Source organism: Carassius gibelio, chromosome B19 (genome assembly GCF_023724105.1).
Source record: "Carassius gibelio isolate Cgi1373 ecotype wild population from Czech Republic chromosome B19, carGib1.2-hapl.c, whole genome shotgun sequence".
Taxonomy (NCBI): domain Eukaryota; kingdom Metazoa; phylum Chordata; class Actinopteri; order Cypriniformes; family Cyprinidae; genus Carassius; species Carassius gibelio.
The window spans coordinates 31,665,165-31,681,148 of record NC_068414.1 but is presented as its reverse complement, the minus strand read 5'-3'; the positions used below and the strand labels follow the sequence as shown (position 1 = coordinate 31,681,148).

General features: G+C 35.6%; 2 protein-coding genes across 5 annotated transcripts; one reads left to right on the top strand and one right to left on the bottom strand.

Moving 5' to 3' along the window:
* The first annotated feature begins 704 nt into the window (after positions 1–704).
* Positions 705–7,565, top strand: LOC127979507 (polymeric immunoglobulin receptor-like). Of its 4 annotated transcripts, none has more exons than XM_052585018.1 (7): positions 705–842; positions 1,869–2,132; positions 2,227–2,559; positions 3,586–3,946; positions 4,059–4,147; positions 4,352–4,401; positions 4,590–7,565. In XM_052585018.1, exons 2-7 carry the CDS (start codon positions 2,033–2,035, stop codon positions 4,683–4,685), a joined length of 1,029 nt encoding a protein of 342 aa, XP_052440978.1. In that variant the 5' UTR covers positions 705–842; positions 1,869–2,032; the 3' UTR covers positions 4,686–7,565. The 4 variants fall into 4 exon arrangements, with proteins under 4 accessions (XP_052440978.1, XP_052440979.1, XP_052440980.1 ...); XM_052585019.1 differs by having other exon boundaries at positions 715–842; positions 1,934–2,132; XM_052585020.1 differs by having other exon boundaries at positions 729–842; positions 1,931–2,132.
* A 6,496-nt stretch (positions 7,566–14,061) lies between these two features.
* LOC127978881 (4-galactosyl-N-acetylglucosaminide 3-alpha-L-fucosyltransferase 9-like) lies at positions 14,062–15,263 on the bottom strand. Its single transcript, XM_052583836.1, has one exon. It carries the CDS (start codon positions 15,261–15,263, stop codon positions 14,112–14,114), a length of 1,152 nt encoding a protein of 383 aa, XP_052439796.1. The 3' UTR covers positions 14,062–14,111.
* Between the last annotated feature and the right edge of the window lie 721 nt (positions 15,264–15,984).

Here is a 15,984-nt window from a genome sequence, read left to right as displayed (position 1 = left end):
TAACTAGCATATATATATATATATATATATATATATATATATATATATATATATATATATATATATATATATATATATATATATATATATATATATATAATTTTATTTTTTTTATCAAGCCCTGAAAAGTAGGCTAACTTTAAGTAAACTGCATATCTATTTCTTAAACCAACGGCTTCTGCAAAGAAATGTAAGACAAATAAATTAGGCTTATTAAATTGTGTGAAACCATTCAGACCCAGTAGAAATTTATGAATGACATAGTTTAGGCACAAACCAATAGCGCCATCTAGTCACGGATTTCAGGAACGGGCGTTGACACTGCTGAACAAAAATGATTACTCAGCTGCAAATGAATGCTTGAGTTCTAACTTATAAATCTAATACAAATCAAAATTTTAATTTCGTTACGTGCATAATCTGCATTTCGTTTATTCGTGAAATACTGCTGGGTTTTAGAAAGGAAAAATATTTTATACCAAACATCACATACGCTAATTAAACGTTCAAATTATTTTCGGATTAATATATGACATGTTTTTTTTTTTTTGTTTTTTTTTTTTTAAAAAGCTTATTGTTGAGGTAAATATTCAGAACAATCTGAGGCTAAACTGTTCTAAAAGGGGAAGGATGACAGGAAAGAAGGATAAAAAACTGTGCAGGAAATGTTGAAAACCACAGTGATGCATAAAAGGAACCCTGGTCTGGGATGCAATTTATTTCAAGTCGGAGATACATTTGAAAAAGGTGTAGCATTTTTGATCCTAACAATCACTCAATACATTTGATTAGACGCATGGCTTTTTTGCTGAGTAGCCTGGTACTGCTTTTAGGAGTCCTAGGTAAGTCATTTTAGAGATAATAATTTCTCTTTATTTTATATCAGACTACTGCTTTGTCAAACATACATGTTTTTGAATATAATAGGCTATAATAACATTAACATAGGTTAACTCAATGTATAAGCATATTGTCGACAGTGTATTTAATGTTTTAACAATAATTGTCTAGAGGAAATTCTATCATGGTGAGCATCGCTTTTAATAAACATTTTAAAAGAAGAGGCTGTGTAAAAGCATGGATGAATAGTCAGTATAACATCATAAATCATTATACATCACAATATACACAAAGAAAACATCTTTAACTAAAGGATTTGGTAGATATCTCTTCTCTAGTAGTAAAAAATCAATAATTTCAACATTCATCAATTAACGTCATCATGCTCGTCGGACATTGCAACAGAGCAGAATTTTAAACGTGCCCTCAACAGACATCCTCTTTTTTCGCCACGTGTATTGAGACAATATGACATTTATTGAATTAAGTACAGCAGTTAGACTCAAGCTCTCGATTTCGCTGAACACTGAACAGTTTACTTTATTACCTCATCAGCGCTTTGAATCAGTGAAAGTCTGTCGAAATCAGTCGACTGACAGTCCCATCTACTGGCCGGACTGTTAAAGAACAGACTATATAAAAAATACTGTGTGTATATGTCGAAATCAGTGACCTAGAGGTCGCTGTTGACTGGTGCAACGAATTACGATAACTTAATGTTTCCTTGTGATTTGGTGAAAAAGAAGATTGTTACAGATTTCATTATTGTCTTTGTGTCCTTGCCAGATTGGGTGAACTTGCTGTATGTGAGCAGTTGTTCACCTAAGACTGAAATGCCTTTGGGATATAAAATAAATTTGGTTATATATCATCGGAGTGAATTTGGGTCGCATTAAAGCGATTCTTTGTGAAGTAGAAGTGGGTAACAGATTTCAAAAGTGTCTTGTGCTGCCTTGTCATTCTTGGTGACCCTATTTCTGCAGCTGTTTTTTTTTTTTTTTTTTTTTTTTTTTTTTTTTATGAAACAGTGAAGACGATCTCACAAGCGTGTATTTGGGTAATGGTAAATGGTGGGCCATTGTGTTTGAAGTAGACAGAGCAATCTTGCTTGAAACTGCGACCTACCAACCAAGAGAAACGAACAGGCATCAGCTTTTACAACAACCCAGATGAACTGGTCACAACCTTGACCATGACAAACCTGCGCAGCAGTGATTCGAACCGCTACTGGTGTGCAGTCAAAACACGAGGTTCCTATCTCAGAATATCTCTAGAACTTACCGTCACTGAGGGTAAATGATTTTGAGATACTTTAGCACCACTTCAAAACATTTGAGAGTTCATCAGTTAAATCACTTATTGATTTTGATGCTTGATTATTTTCAGGTATTCCAGATCTGTCAGCAGCCAGCAACATGGTGTCAGGTGAAGAGGGCGGCAATGTTACTGTACAGTGTCTCTACAGTGACACATTTAAAGATACTGAGAGAAAATGGTGCAGAAGTGGTGATCTGCACTCCTGTCAAACAGCTCAGGATATAGAGCCATCCCTCGGTGCAGCTCTACAGATAAATGATACAAATGATGGGGTTTATACAGTGACACTGACAGGGCTGAAGAAGAAAGATGCAGGCTGGTATTGGTGTATGGCTGGGGATGTGCAGGTTCCTGTTCATATCAATGTTGATTCAAGACAACCCATTACAGATGCCAACACAAGTAAGTAATGATCACATTTCACATATCATTAACACATTGGATTAACACCACATCCTTACCAGACACGACACTGTGTAATTAAAATAATTAAAATAATAATAAAATAATTGGGAATTTATACCTCACAATTTTTCAATGAGTTTATATCTCGCAATTATGACCTTACAGCATGCAAATGCGCCTTTATATCATGCAATTCTCACTTCATAATGCTCAAATGCTAGAATTTGTGAGATGCAAAAACATGTCAGTCATTGTTTTGTGTGTGTGGTGGAAACGGGCTTCCATACTTCAAGACTGTAATAGCCATAGTTATATTTACAGAGGGTAATTTAACTTAGATCTTAAAAATAACATCCAGTGATGCTCAAACTGTGAAGACTGTGTAACAAAACAAAAATTTCCATGACAAAGATTGAACCAGTCACTGAGTAGGCTATGTATTTGAAATAATATAAAAATGGTTTATCAGCGATTTATTAATTTGAATATGTACTCATCCATTTTGTTGTGAGTTTACACTACTGGCATTGGACCTTTTCCCACAGAATTTTGCTCATGTGTCATTTCTGAGACTATGGTAAACACATTTGAAACCGGTTTCTTGAAAACTCCCTCATCTGTCATCGGATGGCTAAACGGATAGCCCCGCCCCAAACTCATGCCATTGCTTGAGCCAGTGTTTCCATGTAGGGATAACCAAACAAATACATTTTTTGAGAGAAAAGTTTTTAGACTTTGACATTTTTTTATAGCCTCTAATTTCATTTTTGGGGGCCGGCTCTTGTGTCCTGAGTGCTTAATTTAATGATATTCAAGAAATTACACACTTCCCAAGATGACAGGATTACATAGTGAAGTAATGAATTTCACAGTTTCACAGAGTTTCTTGGTAAAGCAAAACAGCACATTCCATTTCTGACATAACATGTAGTTTCCAGGAAATCACAAAAACAAGCAGCAATGTGTCAAATGTCATATCTGACTGGATTGTTTTTTGTTTTGTTTGTTTGTTTGTTTTTACAGGACCTGTCATGTTTACGACAGCACAATCTTTCACTTCATCTAACTCTTTTGATGTACACAACCATAATTCACTAACAACACTTGCACACACACCATCAAAATTACCTGAAAGTACATCAGTTCAGACAGAAAAAACTGACCAGACATCCACAGCATCACCGGAGCAGTTTCATTCAACGACACAGTCCTCATCATATCCAACCACAACGGAGAACTCAAAACATGACCCATCACACAGCAGTAGTACTGTTAGGACAACACTAACCAGCAGATCAACAACTCTTCATGTTGACAATAACTCTACAGTTACTCTGTCATCTAAAGATCTGACATGTGAACCCAAAACCACTTATGACAGCAGGTAAGGTCAAAATATACTTCTGTAAAACATAAATACTACTGTATTTAACATCTGTTTGGATCTATTTGATACTGCTGAAGTATAAGTCTAACAAATTCCTTATTTGTTTCAGAGACCGTATTTGGGTGATTGCACTAGTTTGTGGTGCACTGCTTATATTAATCTTACCTGTGATTTCCTGGAAATTGTGGTCATGGCATAGTAAGACCTCTATTATTATTATTATTATTATTATTATTATTACTATTATAATCCTGCTGTATGAGGCTTGTTATTATATCATACACTTAACTGTTCAATAAGCCTTCACTTGTCAGTATTTACTTAAAAAAAATAAAATTATTTTGTCTATACTTTAAAAATAAATAAAGAACTAAAATATAGAATTTTTTTTTGACCTTTCAGCAAATGCAATCACAATAGAGGAAGCAACAGAAATAACAACAGACCTCACTGTAAGTAAATCTTTTAAAAATTTCAGAAATATTATATTAACAAAATACTAAATACTGTTTTGAGAAAAAAATAAGTAAATAAGTAAAAAATATATTTAAAAAAAATACTAATTTAGACAGCAGAAACAGAAACAACACAATGATGAACTTTGAAGACTGTATTTTATTTTTATGATTTTTTCTTTTTGTTTTTTGGTAGGCAAATGACAGCGTTGTTCTGCTGGGCAATGAATGGACAAATGCTTCAGTTGTGCAGTTTAGCACAGACTCAAAAACTGTCCTAATAATGTAACCTGTTGTGACTTCTGGAAGACAAAGATGGAAGAGCCTTTATCCTGTCACATTGTGCCAAGAGCCACTCTCCTGCAGAGTTTAGCTACAACACTATTTAGTTATACCTGAATTAACTAATCAATGTATTTGAGTTGACTTGAAAATGACAGCCAGGTGTGTTGGAACTAAACTTTGCAGGTAAGTGACTCTCTAAAAGCATGAAACCGTCACAGATGGACAGCCGGGAGTTGGTGCTCTCCACTTGTATAATTAACCTACAGCATTTCATGTGGTATTCATATGGTTAAAAAGTTAAGTTATGTTAGGACTTGTCTTTCATCTCAACTCCCTAACAAAGCTGTCAGCACACTTAAGAATCTGCAAAATAATGATGTCCAAAACGCAACCTAATTTTTAGTTTGTTTATAATTATATATATTTTTAATATAGTTTTTTATTGTAACGCAAAGAGATTTGTATTTTCAATTGGGGTTTAAGTGTTTAAAACATTTTTAACGTGTAATTTGAATGATCAATTTGGTTAAAAAAGTCCTGGTCACTCCCCTAGACAGAAAACTTGTATTACATTAAATTAAATACTAAAATTCAATTTGTTTGGAGAAACCAGCCCCTTTGTAAGTCAACATATCTTGTCTTACTGGTTCAGGCTCCATACTATTTCATCAAGGATGTAGTCTCCATAAACAAATATTTTGTAAAGATATTAGATATCAGATATTTTCTAAAAAAATAAAACGGTTAATTTACTATATGAACCAGTTACATAAGGAAGCTGTGACCTTTCATTCAACAATGCAGTTACAGGCTTGACATCTAAACGAACTCGTTTTGTCTGACAGTCAGGATTTGTCAGATGTAACTTAAAGAAAATAATAATTTTTTCTCTCCTCCCCGTCTTCACTTCCCTTCTACTTTTTTTTCTATAAGGAAAGTTCATGTGTTTGTTTGCATACCTTCTGAGTAGACTTTTACATTTATACAATAAACTTATATAAAATTTGCCAATCTTATGTAAATGAAACAAGTCAGTCATAAGATTTATGTAATAGTACCAATAAATCCAATTAGTTTCAAATGCATAAGAAACTTTATTTATTATTAAGTAATAAACCTAATGTATTTAAAATGCATAACATTTACATAATTTTTTATCAATAAACCCAAAGTATTTCATATGTTTAATCCTACCCTACCCAATCACACTGTGCTACAACAAAATCTAACTACAACACACAAAGAACAGCAAGACCACTTTGTTACATTACATCAATGTATTAATGCTTAAAGCATTTGGCTATATCTTTATTAAACACTGGGTACGTTTTTCAGTATTTTACTTCAAAATGTCATTTTTTATTTATTTATGAATCAATCTTTCTTTTTAATAATTTGTACTTATCTTTACTCTGCATTACCATTATTAACAGCTGCGAAAATGCAATTATTTCTTAGATGAACTACAAGCTTAAAGGCCATGTTGCAGGTTAACCACCACTTTCGATTAATGGGTACATAAATCACTCAAGATATGTATATCATTTTTAAAATGTCTAAAAAATGGTCTTAAACACTTATTTTTTAAGTTTTTGGTATTAACGTTTTTTTACACAACTCGGTGATGACGTCACGTTGGGGAGAAGTCGAGGAAACGCAGCCTCAGCCCAGAATGATGCCGCGTTCTAGGCAACCTGTATCTATATATGTAGTCTATCTATCTATATATTTATATCTATCTATTTATCTATAATATGTGCTATCTGAATACTCTCATCTCTCTAGTCACTCTCATAGCCAGTAAAAGAAATGGACACAGCGACCCCATTGGAACTCAACTGAGACAATTGAAGCCTATTTTTAGCATTTTTTAGCACTTCTGTTTCTGACGCGCAGACTCAAACGAAGCTAGACGACGTCAGCAACCTGTCTGACAGATGTACATGTTCTAGTAGTTGTGCGTGCAAACTGCCATCGTTAATCTTGCAGAGACGGCGAGCTTGAGCGGGGAGTTCTATGTCGTGAGTGAGCAGGAATAAGTATTCTGATTAATTATTTTGTATAGTATTATAAAATGTAATGCCAGTACGCCATGTTAATTTAATTGCCTGCGAGCTTCTCCTCCTGTCTGTACGGTAATACGACAGAGAGTCGAGTGGTTATGACGCAATCGTTAGCCTATTTTTTACAAAAACTGTTTCTACGGGGCCATAATGTAACATAGAAGGTAATGGAGCCCTTTATACATTGTCGTGTTTCTTTAGAAATAAATAATGGACAAACTGAGTCTTTAAACGCCTCAGATGTAAAGTTATTCGCTGTCAAAGTGACGGCAAAATGAATGGGAGTCAATGGGAACGCTAACGCAAGTGAAGTTCTGCTACAAGATGGCAGCACGCAGTCGACTTCAACTTCTGGTCGACATCCTTGCCGCCTGGTCACTCTCAAAGCTCTCAAGGCGGGATTTGGTAAATTCTCTCCCCAACGTGATGTGATGCAATGCATGGGGGAAAGGAGACCGCTGTAAGATAGTACCTACTTTTTCGTATTATATTCCATTTTGTGATAACCAACAGTGATGTACATGAACATTTGGAGTCGCAGCACTGCACACACCAGGTGATGAGAAGCAGAGAGCAGGAGGTCCCCGACCACCTAAACAACAAAAGCTGGACTTCGGTGCAAAACCAGTAAGTGGGGGAGAGTTGAAGAAGTTAGTCGGGCAGTTTGTTGTGGAGGAAATGCCATTAAATACGGTTGACTCGTCCTTATTTCATGCCATAATAAATAAGATCCCTACCACTGTCAATGCCGCGCTGCATCACAGAACAGCTTTTTATTCTTACATGGAGGAGTATTCAGTGATGGAGAGAAATCCAATTTTTTTTTATTAAAACAAGTATTTATGTTAGGTCAAGAAAGACTGCCTTTATTTTTTGTAAAAAAGTATTTTTTCAGGAAATAGTTTTTAACTTCAACTTTGTCAGGAGATAGATTGTGGATGTTACTGGTAAAAATACACTTCCAATAAAGTGAGTGTTGGCAAAACCGGTTGTCATTTTTATGTTGTCGGCAGCTGCTGAATGTAACTAATTAAGTAACTTGTAAAGTAACTTTAGTTACTTTTAAAATCAAGTAAATCTGTAAACTAACTAAGTTACTTTTTTAAACTTTAAAGTAAAGTTATCAAATCAAAAATTAGCTAATTTGCTGCATACTACACTCATGGGCAAAGCGAGACTGTGATGCCAATAAGAAAATTAACATAGTTATCAATGTCAATATATCCATAAGACAATTATAATGTAAAAAGAGCAGGTTGACATACGTGTACTACATATTCATTAATGACTGCCTCCATGTCTTCACTGAGGGAGGTACTTGAGCCCCTTGGGATTTTAGTCTTCATTCTCAAACATGCAGAACAACAAGATCCCAAAAACACAACATTATAGTCATTGATTTACTCAGACATAAAGCTGAGTTACAAATCTCACTCATCTAACTCTGTAACTATACAATAAACCCTGTCAATTGGTACATTCATATATTAAAGTGATTTGTAAAGAAACATTTAAATTGCATGTACTATTACATTACTATAATTATTTTTTAAATACATTTCTAATGATATTCTTTTTCTTCTCTAGTTTGCTGAAATACAAACATTTAAAGAGTGGATTTCATGTGTCCGGTCTTTCAGTGCGTAGAGTTATTAAATTTAGGTTAAATTCAAATCTGACTCCATTTTACTATGACCTCAAATTTAGGTTGAAAGGCAAATTGGTTGTTTGCCTGTCTCTAATTATTATTATTCTGAGATTTAATTATTCTATTTATTCTCTCATATTATTGCACTCGTCCATTCGGAAAACATAACTTTTTGAGTCTTGCACAAATTGGGAATACGATCTCTTAATCAGTCTTGGTCATTAGACAATTGACTGATACTTTTAGATGCCTTACCATGCTTGCTTATTTCTAAAAGTATATTATTCAGTCCCCATAGATCTGTAAACACTTAGTTAAAGTAGGACTATATCTATCCAGAGGTCATGACCATTACCATAGAACCAAGCTGATCAATTAACTTCCTCTAATGGTAACTTTACATAATCATGCCGTGGTTTCACACATACACTTAGTTGGAATAATATTACAATAATCAGAGGTTGAGGCTCACCCTATTCAGATTGATCTAACAACATTTGGTTGTTCTGAATGGAAAACCCATTATTAGCCTCTACAGTCTAAGTACATATGACTAATGCCATAGGGGAAAGAAAGTAATTTACATGGAAGACCCTGGAAAAGGGCACTCCCATTACAGTAATCAAAATATATCTTAACTCTTACGATCTGTGTTATGGTTTAATCTACTTTTGTAAGATTGAGACCATTGTACCAGTCACCCTGAGACAATTCAAATGACATCAAACATGACTGTATCACTTGCATTTATGCAGAATATTAAACTATTGGCAATTATTGGGGATTGTGATGGTGAGGTGTGAACTACTAGGCACCGTTACTTATGATGGAGTGTATTCAAGAGAGTGTTCAAATGTTAATTATCAGGAAAGTCCTTTTGTTTTCTTAGGGAGAAGTTATCCCTCAGTCCAGACGGTCCAGCTCCAGTCTTAAAATACAACGAAATCTATCAAATAATATACACTGAGTAAGGGCTGCACGATATTGGGAAAAAATGACATTGCGATATTATATTTTTCTGCGATATATATTGCGATATGAAATCTAATCTAATTTTTTCTTACAAACAAAAATGGGGTGAGCACACTTACATTCTCATTTTAAATGATTTAAACATCGACACCATTGTGTCAATTGATTAATATGCACGAGGGAGAGAGAGCAAGACAGCACTCGTGTTGTTTGAAGACGGTGTTCACTCGCTATCTCTCTCTCTCCCTCTGTCTCTCTCGCACTCTCTCTAGGCGTTTCTCAATGTCAAGGATGCTTCCTTGGCAGGACTGGTCCTTCCAAGTCACTTCCTTCAGAGGCTAGGCGAGACCCTCTTTAGCATCCGGAGAACACGTAAATGGAACAGGCTAGCAAGTCCACGTAATTGCGTCATTACGTCAGTGAAAAGGTCCGTTTGAATAACGCTGTGAATGGTATCGTTAAATTACTTTGGACAACTTAACTATTTATTTATAAAAGAAATGCCGATGACGCAACCAAGCTAACAATTGTTAAATGACCGGTCCGGTTCAGTTAACCATTTGTATTTGTATAATTTACAATATCAATATGGTAGTAATTTGTACTGGCATTTAAACGTTAAACTTTACTTACATTTACTACAGTTATAACAAATGTTTGGTAACGTAAATAAAAACAGTTAACGCTAATGTTCGACATTTTTGAATTTTTGAACAAGATAGCAAAGCTGCGCACATAGGATTGTGGGTGATTTGAGAGCGGGAAGAGCGCGAAGGATACACATATGCATCCTTTCCTGTGTATGGGATATTTTTCGAATGAAGGAACAGTCCTTCGACGGATGTCGATGACGTAGCATCCTCGAAATACTGACTTCCCAGGAAGCGCGTGCGCTCTCTCTCTCTCTGCCCTGTTAAACTGACAGGACTTAAAAACATGCAAATTATAAACTTTCACTCTATGATGGTTAAGCTGTGCAATTAATCCGCGAATCACATTCGTGAAGGGCCGGGGAGCAGCTGGCCTGTACAGTTAATGAATAACGGATCACATCCTGCGATGTTACTATTGTGTATTCGTACATCGCGATATCGATGCTTAAACGACACATTGTGCAGCCATACACTGAGTACATATAACACATCTACCTTGCAAATAGACAATTATACAGGCAGCTCCAATGCAAAATGGTAAGGAGATTCAGAAGAACGGTTCTTCTAGTGCTGCTTTTTTTAAATTTGCTCATTCGTTACCAAAGCGGGTTTCTACAGCTCACAGTGCAGTACCGCCACCTACCGATTGGAGTAAACCATTCCATTTGTATATAAACCAATCTCATACACTTTAACTAATTGGAAATGACTTGTTTCAGAGCCAGTTGCATTTAAATCCTATTCATAATGTTTAACTGATTAAATCTAATAGTTTTTACAGTTAACAGATTTATATTAATTCTATGTAATCGGAATACATATTTTTTTTAAACGATTATTTAAATAAAATCAAATAGATGCAAATGCTTAATAAATAATTGTGCCAGGAATCCTTTTGATTCAAGGTTAATATTAAAGTGCCATCTATTGCAATACAATTTAGGAACTTAATAGCAACACTCTCCCACATATTTAGCTATTGTAACTGCGCTTATTTCCGTTGTTGGTATAAGTGGCAGTTGGTGGTAATAGACAAGAAATGTACAGTTTCATACAATCGTGCTGATAATGTTTCTTTAGTCCTTTGGCAATCCTACAGCCTGAACCACTGTAGGGAAACCACATGATATACACATGATGCATATTTTGCATGTCTCTCTTAGTTAACAAACCTGATTCAGATAACCATGCTTGTTAGAAGTTAGAGGGTATATGCATTCAGGGGGCGTGGCTTTGGATGGTGATTGCAGGAAGAGTGTGAGGTTCACTTTGAGCACTATCAGGCTAAAATTAACATTTTCCAAGATCTCCTACTGCAGCTTTAACCACTTATGTGAACTGTATTTCCTCTTAGAGAAGACAATAGTTTAACAAATGATCCAGTCTAAATAGAGTGCTGCAGTGATAAGGTATTTTTCTAGGCCTTCCTGGAAGATTGCATCATGGTAAGATGGCATCCATATCTACAGTTCCATCCACACAAAACAAATCAGATGTTTCCATTGGTGTTTGGATTATTGTAGAAAATAAGATCTGCGACCAGGTTTATGATTCTTAATGTTTTGTCCATCATGATAATCTTCACAAATGAATGCAACTTTTCTGAATTTTAAAGACCTTAATTAAAAAGTAAAAACTAAATGTACCCTATAAACGGACTACACAACAGTCATGACTTCAATGCTGCCACTGTTAAACTTCTGACAGCTCTTTCAGTCTTTGTTTAAAAAATATTTCCTGAAAGGTTGAGTTGACATTGTTTGCAAGTGTGATTACAAATGAGGCTATAAAAGTGGATTTATGAGTTTACCTCTAATGTCCCATTTAACCACCCTGTTAGCAACAGCCATTTGAAGACAAGAAGGTCAAACATCACAAGGGGTATTACTGATGTATTTTATGTCATACAATAAAATGTGTAAAAAAAAAAGGTGGTAGCGCCAAACTCTCGTCCAAATATCTAGTAGGCAAAAAACATATTTTTGATTTTAAGGCAACCAGCTTCAGCAGATTTTTGAGTGTTGAATTTTTTTATTTCATCAATATGATATTATATTATATATATATTTTGTAGAACAGCAAGTTTAAATCACAAACCAAATCAAGTTTAATTTAATTCGCAATAAAATAACTAAATTACAATAGAACGTTTTTTTCAAGTTAAGAGCTTGGTTCATAGATTCAAAATATACAAGGATACAAAGATGAAAGAGATCTGCACACGTCCAAAATGCAGCTCAAAAAGCTATCTTACATTTATTGTTTAGAGGTCACAAAAAATATGAAAAGAAGTGCACAGGTACAAGTGCAAAACTTTTTCTGTTATTAACTCTTCCTCAGTGCCATGTTCTACAAAGCAACACCTGCGCTAATTAAAACATGTATTACCATAATGCCCCAATATCACAAAGATCTTTAAACAAATACACATATATTTCAAATCTATAACAAAATACCGCAAACACATTTATAAATCATCCCAAATGATCCATACAACCACATCAAAAAAATGCACAAACAAAATATACATATACATCAATAATGATCTAAAACATCAGCTTTCATGTATAGTCAATAAGGTTTTTTTAAAACCTATTGTGTGTGTGTCTATATATATATATATAATTTTTTTCTTGCCCCCATGACTCAAATGTCGCCCCTGATAATAATAATGTTATCAGTGTCTGTATCATCAAATCATATAAGTTTAAATCTCCTGTTGAGGATGATTGACAGGTGAACTTACAAAACAATTTACACTTTATTAATGTGTTTTATTCTTCAACTGTGGTATAATGTTAATTACAACAAAATAATAATAATAATAATTTCAGTTTATCCTGCAGTCTGCAGAAAATAACAAAGGTTTTTGACATTAATGTGCTTACATTGAAATCGTAAACATTAACGGGATACTCCATCCCAAAATGGAAATTGTGTCATTAATCACCTACCCCCATGTTCTTCCAAACCCATTAAAGCTCTGTTCATCTTCGGAACACAGTTTAAGATATTTTGGATGAAAACTTGGAGGCTTGAGACTGTCCCACAGACTGCCAAGTAAATAAGTGTCAAGTTCCAAAAAAGGTATAAAAGTCATCGTCAGAATACTCCATCTGCCATCAGATGTGCAATCTGGGTTATATGAAGAGACAAGAATGCTTTTTGTAAGCAAAGAAAACAGTCTCTTCTGTGGTAGAGCATTGCATTAGCAGCGCAAATGGTTGTGGGTTCAATTCCCAGGGAGCACATGTTAGGTAAAAAATGTTAGTCTGAATGCACTGTGAGTTGCTTAGGATAAAAGCGTCTGCTTAATGCGTAAATTTTATACATAGCACACACAGACACAGAGGAGACAGTTGACAAAGGATTTTTTTCTTTGCATACAAAAAGTGTTCCCGATGCTTCATATAACCCAGGTTGCATGTATGATGGGAGATGGAGTATTCTGAGGATGACTTTCATACCTTTGAAGGACCTTGACACTGTTATTTACTTGGCAGTCTATGGGACGGTCTCAAGCCTCCAGGTTTTCATCCAAAATATCCTAAATTGTGTTCCGAAGACGAACAGAGCTTTAATGGGTTTGGAACGACATGGGGGTAAGTGATTAATAACAATATTTTCATTTTGGGAAGGAGTATCCCTTTAATGTAGTTATTTGCAGGTTATGACATTACAAGTTATTTGTGGTTGTTGGTTAATGCCCATTTTAAATCCAAAGGAGGTGAAAAGTCTCTCTACTCATGACCAGGGGCGTAGCAGCAGCTTGAGTTGATTCTGTCCCCCGCGCTTTGTTTGACCCACCACCGATATTTCCGCCAGTGTTCTCTGGTTTGTTTATTTAGATTTGAGTTGACTAACATTTTAACCAATCACAAGACGAATAATCTCTTGGGCGCATCTGTCATGAGCTTCAAATCTCCAGTTGAGCTCGTGATTTCACTTTGCTCTGGCCATTGAGGGTCACATCACCTGACAGCTGATCCCCCCCCCACCCCCACACACACACAGTCTTTTAAAATGCCTGCTACGCTCCTGCTCATGACTTACCTCAACGTTCACTCAGCATCTGTTAAATTGCCCTCAAGCCCAGAACCAGCTGTTGAGATCTTTGACCACTTTGTAGTGCTTATTCCTTCTAATATGGTCACAAATCCAACAGGCATGTTCAAGACCAAAGTATGTTGGCTTTGAAACAAAACGTTCTCTCCAGGTGAAGTACTGCATATACAGGTCCTCGTTTTGGTCGAGGTGTTTCAGATGATCGGCCAGTTCTTTTGGGGATGGAAAGTCATCCACATGAATGAAGGCTTTACTTGGTATGAACAGCTCATAGTTTTCTCTGGGCGGGCCAATAACAACAGGAACGGTACCAAGCCCTAGAGGATTGAACAGCTTCTCTGTCACATAGTCTCTATGAATGGAATTCTCAAAAGACAAGTAGAATTTGCAACTAGACACTAAACTGGAATACTCCTTATCATTAACTGGTTTGTTGAAGTGCCCGCCATAAGTTGACACGTCAATGAATTTCACTAACTCATTATAATAATGTGATCGCTTAAGGTCTGGGCTATAGTGACTTACTACCCAACAAACTAATTTGTCCTTCTTTGGGATAGTATATTTTTTCTCTTCCTCTGTGCTTTCTGTGATCCTACCGTAAGGTACTGGAATATCCGAGTCCCAGCGGTAGCTTGAAGTCAGATTAAATAGTTCCTTTAGCAAGGGAATTTGATTTGTATATGTTGGAGACTCCATATTCCACCATACCCACTTCTGTAAAGCTGGTCGTGGGAGTTGTGGTATGTTGGATAAATCCCCACTAATATCTCTATGATGGATCATTACCCCATGTGCTTGGTTAAATAGACCTCTGTCATCCGTTAAATGGCAGCCATGGATACCGAAAGCCGAACTGCAGGGTCTTAAATTAAAACTGACGCCAAAAGGCCACATCCAGATTAACACAATGGTGTCTGGTTCTTCTTTCTCTTTAGATGTTGCTATCAGATCTTGGTCCAAGGGGATGTCTGGGCTGCACTTGTAGTTATGCATCTTAAGAACGCTGAGGCAATTTTCTGTGTTATTTATCTGGACATGGGCGCCAGTGAATTTGCTGAACAAGTTTTTGGTTGAGTCGTGGTACAGGTACATGTAGATTGTAAGAAATGCCATCAAAAGTATGGCGATTGTAATGTTCTTAGTGGTTTTTGAAATAGTTGTTTTGTCCATCACTAATGTAGAGAAAAAGATGTAAAATGGATTAATATGTGGCTTGAAATATGTGACTCTGGACAACAAAACCAGTCATAAGGGTAATAAAAAAAAAAAAGCGTTCTATTTGTTTGTTAGGATACGACAATATTTGGCCGAGATATAACTGTTTGAACATGTGCAATTAACTGGTGCAAAAAAATCTAGATGTTGAGAAAATCGCCTTTAAAATTGTCCAAATGAAGTCCTAGCAATGTATATTACTAATCCAATTTTTTTTTTTTTAAATAATCAGAGTTTTGATACATTTATGGTAGGAAATTTATAGAGTTGTTCTGATTCCAATACTAGTAACGGAAATATCACCGATACCACAACAAATTCTGGCATTGGCATCGGCGAGTACATGAACCCATATACCGATCCGATACCATTTTCTTAAACAAGACCTAGTTATGACCGCTAGCTTTGCCTAACCGCTGCACGGTTCTTCTTCGCTGCTCAGAATGCATTGCAAACACAAGAAGTTTTGCTGTGTTGCCACAAGCAACCCGTTTAGAGCATCTAAGAAGAAATGAAAACGCGTTAGCAGCACTGATCTATATATGACTGGATTGCTCATCACGTTCTAAACTGCCAACAGACAGTGAAGCCAATTCTATAATATAGATCAGTGGTTAGCAGTATGTCCGCTGTTTAGTAGTATTTCATACTGGACCAACCAGACAGTAAAAGGCGA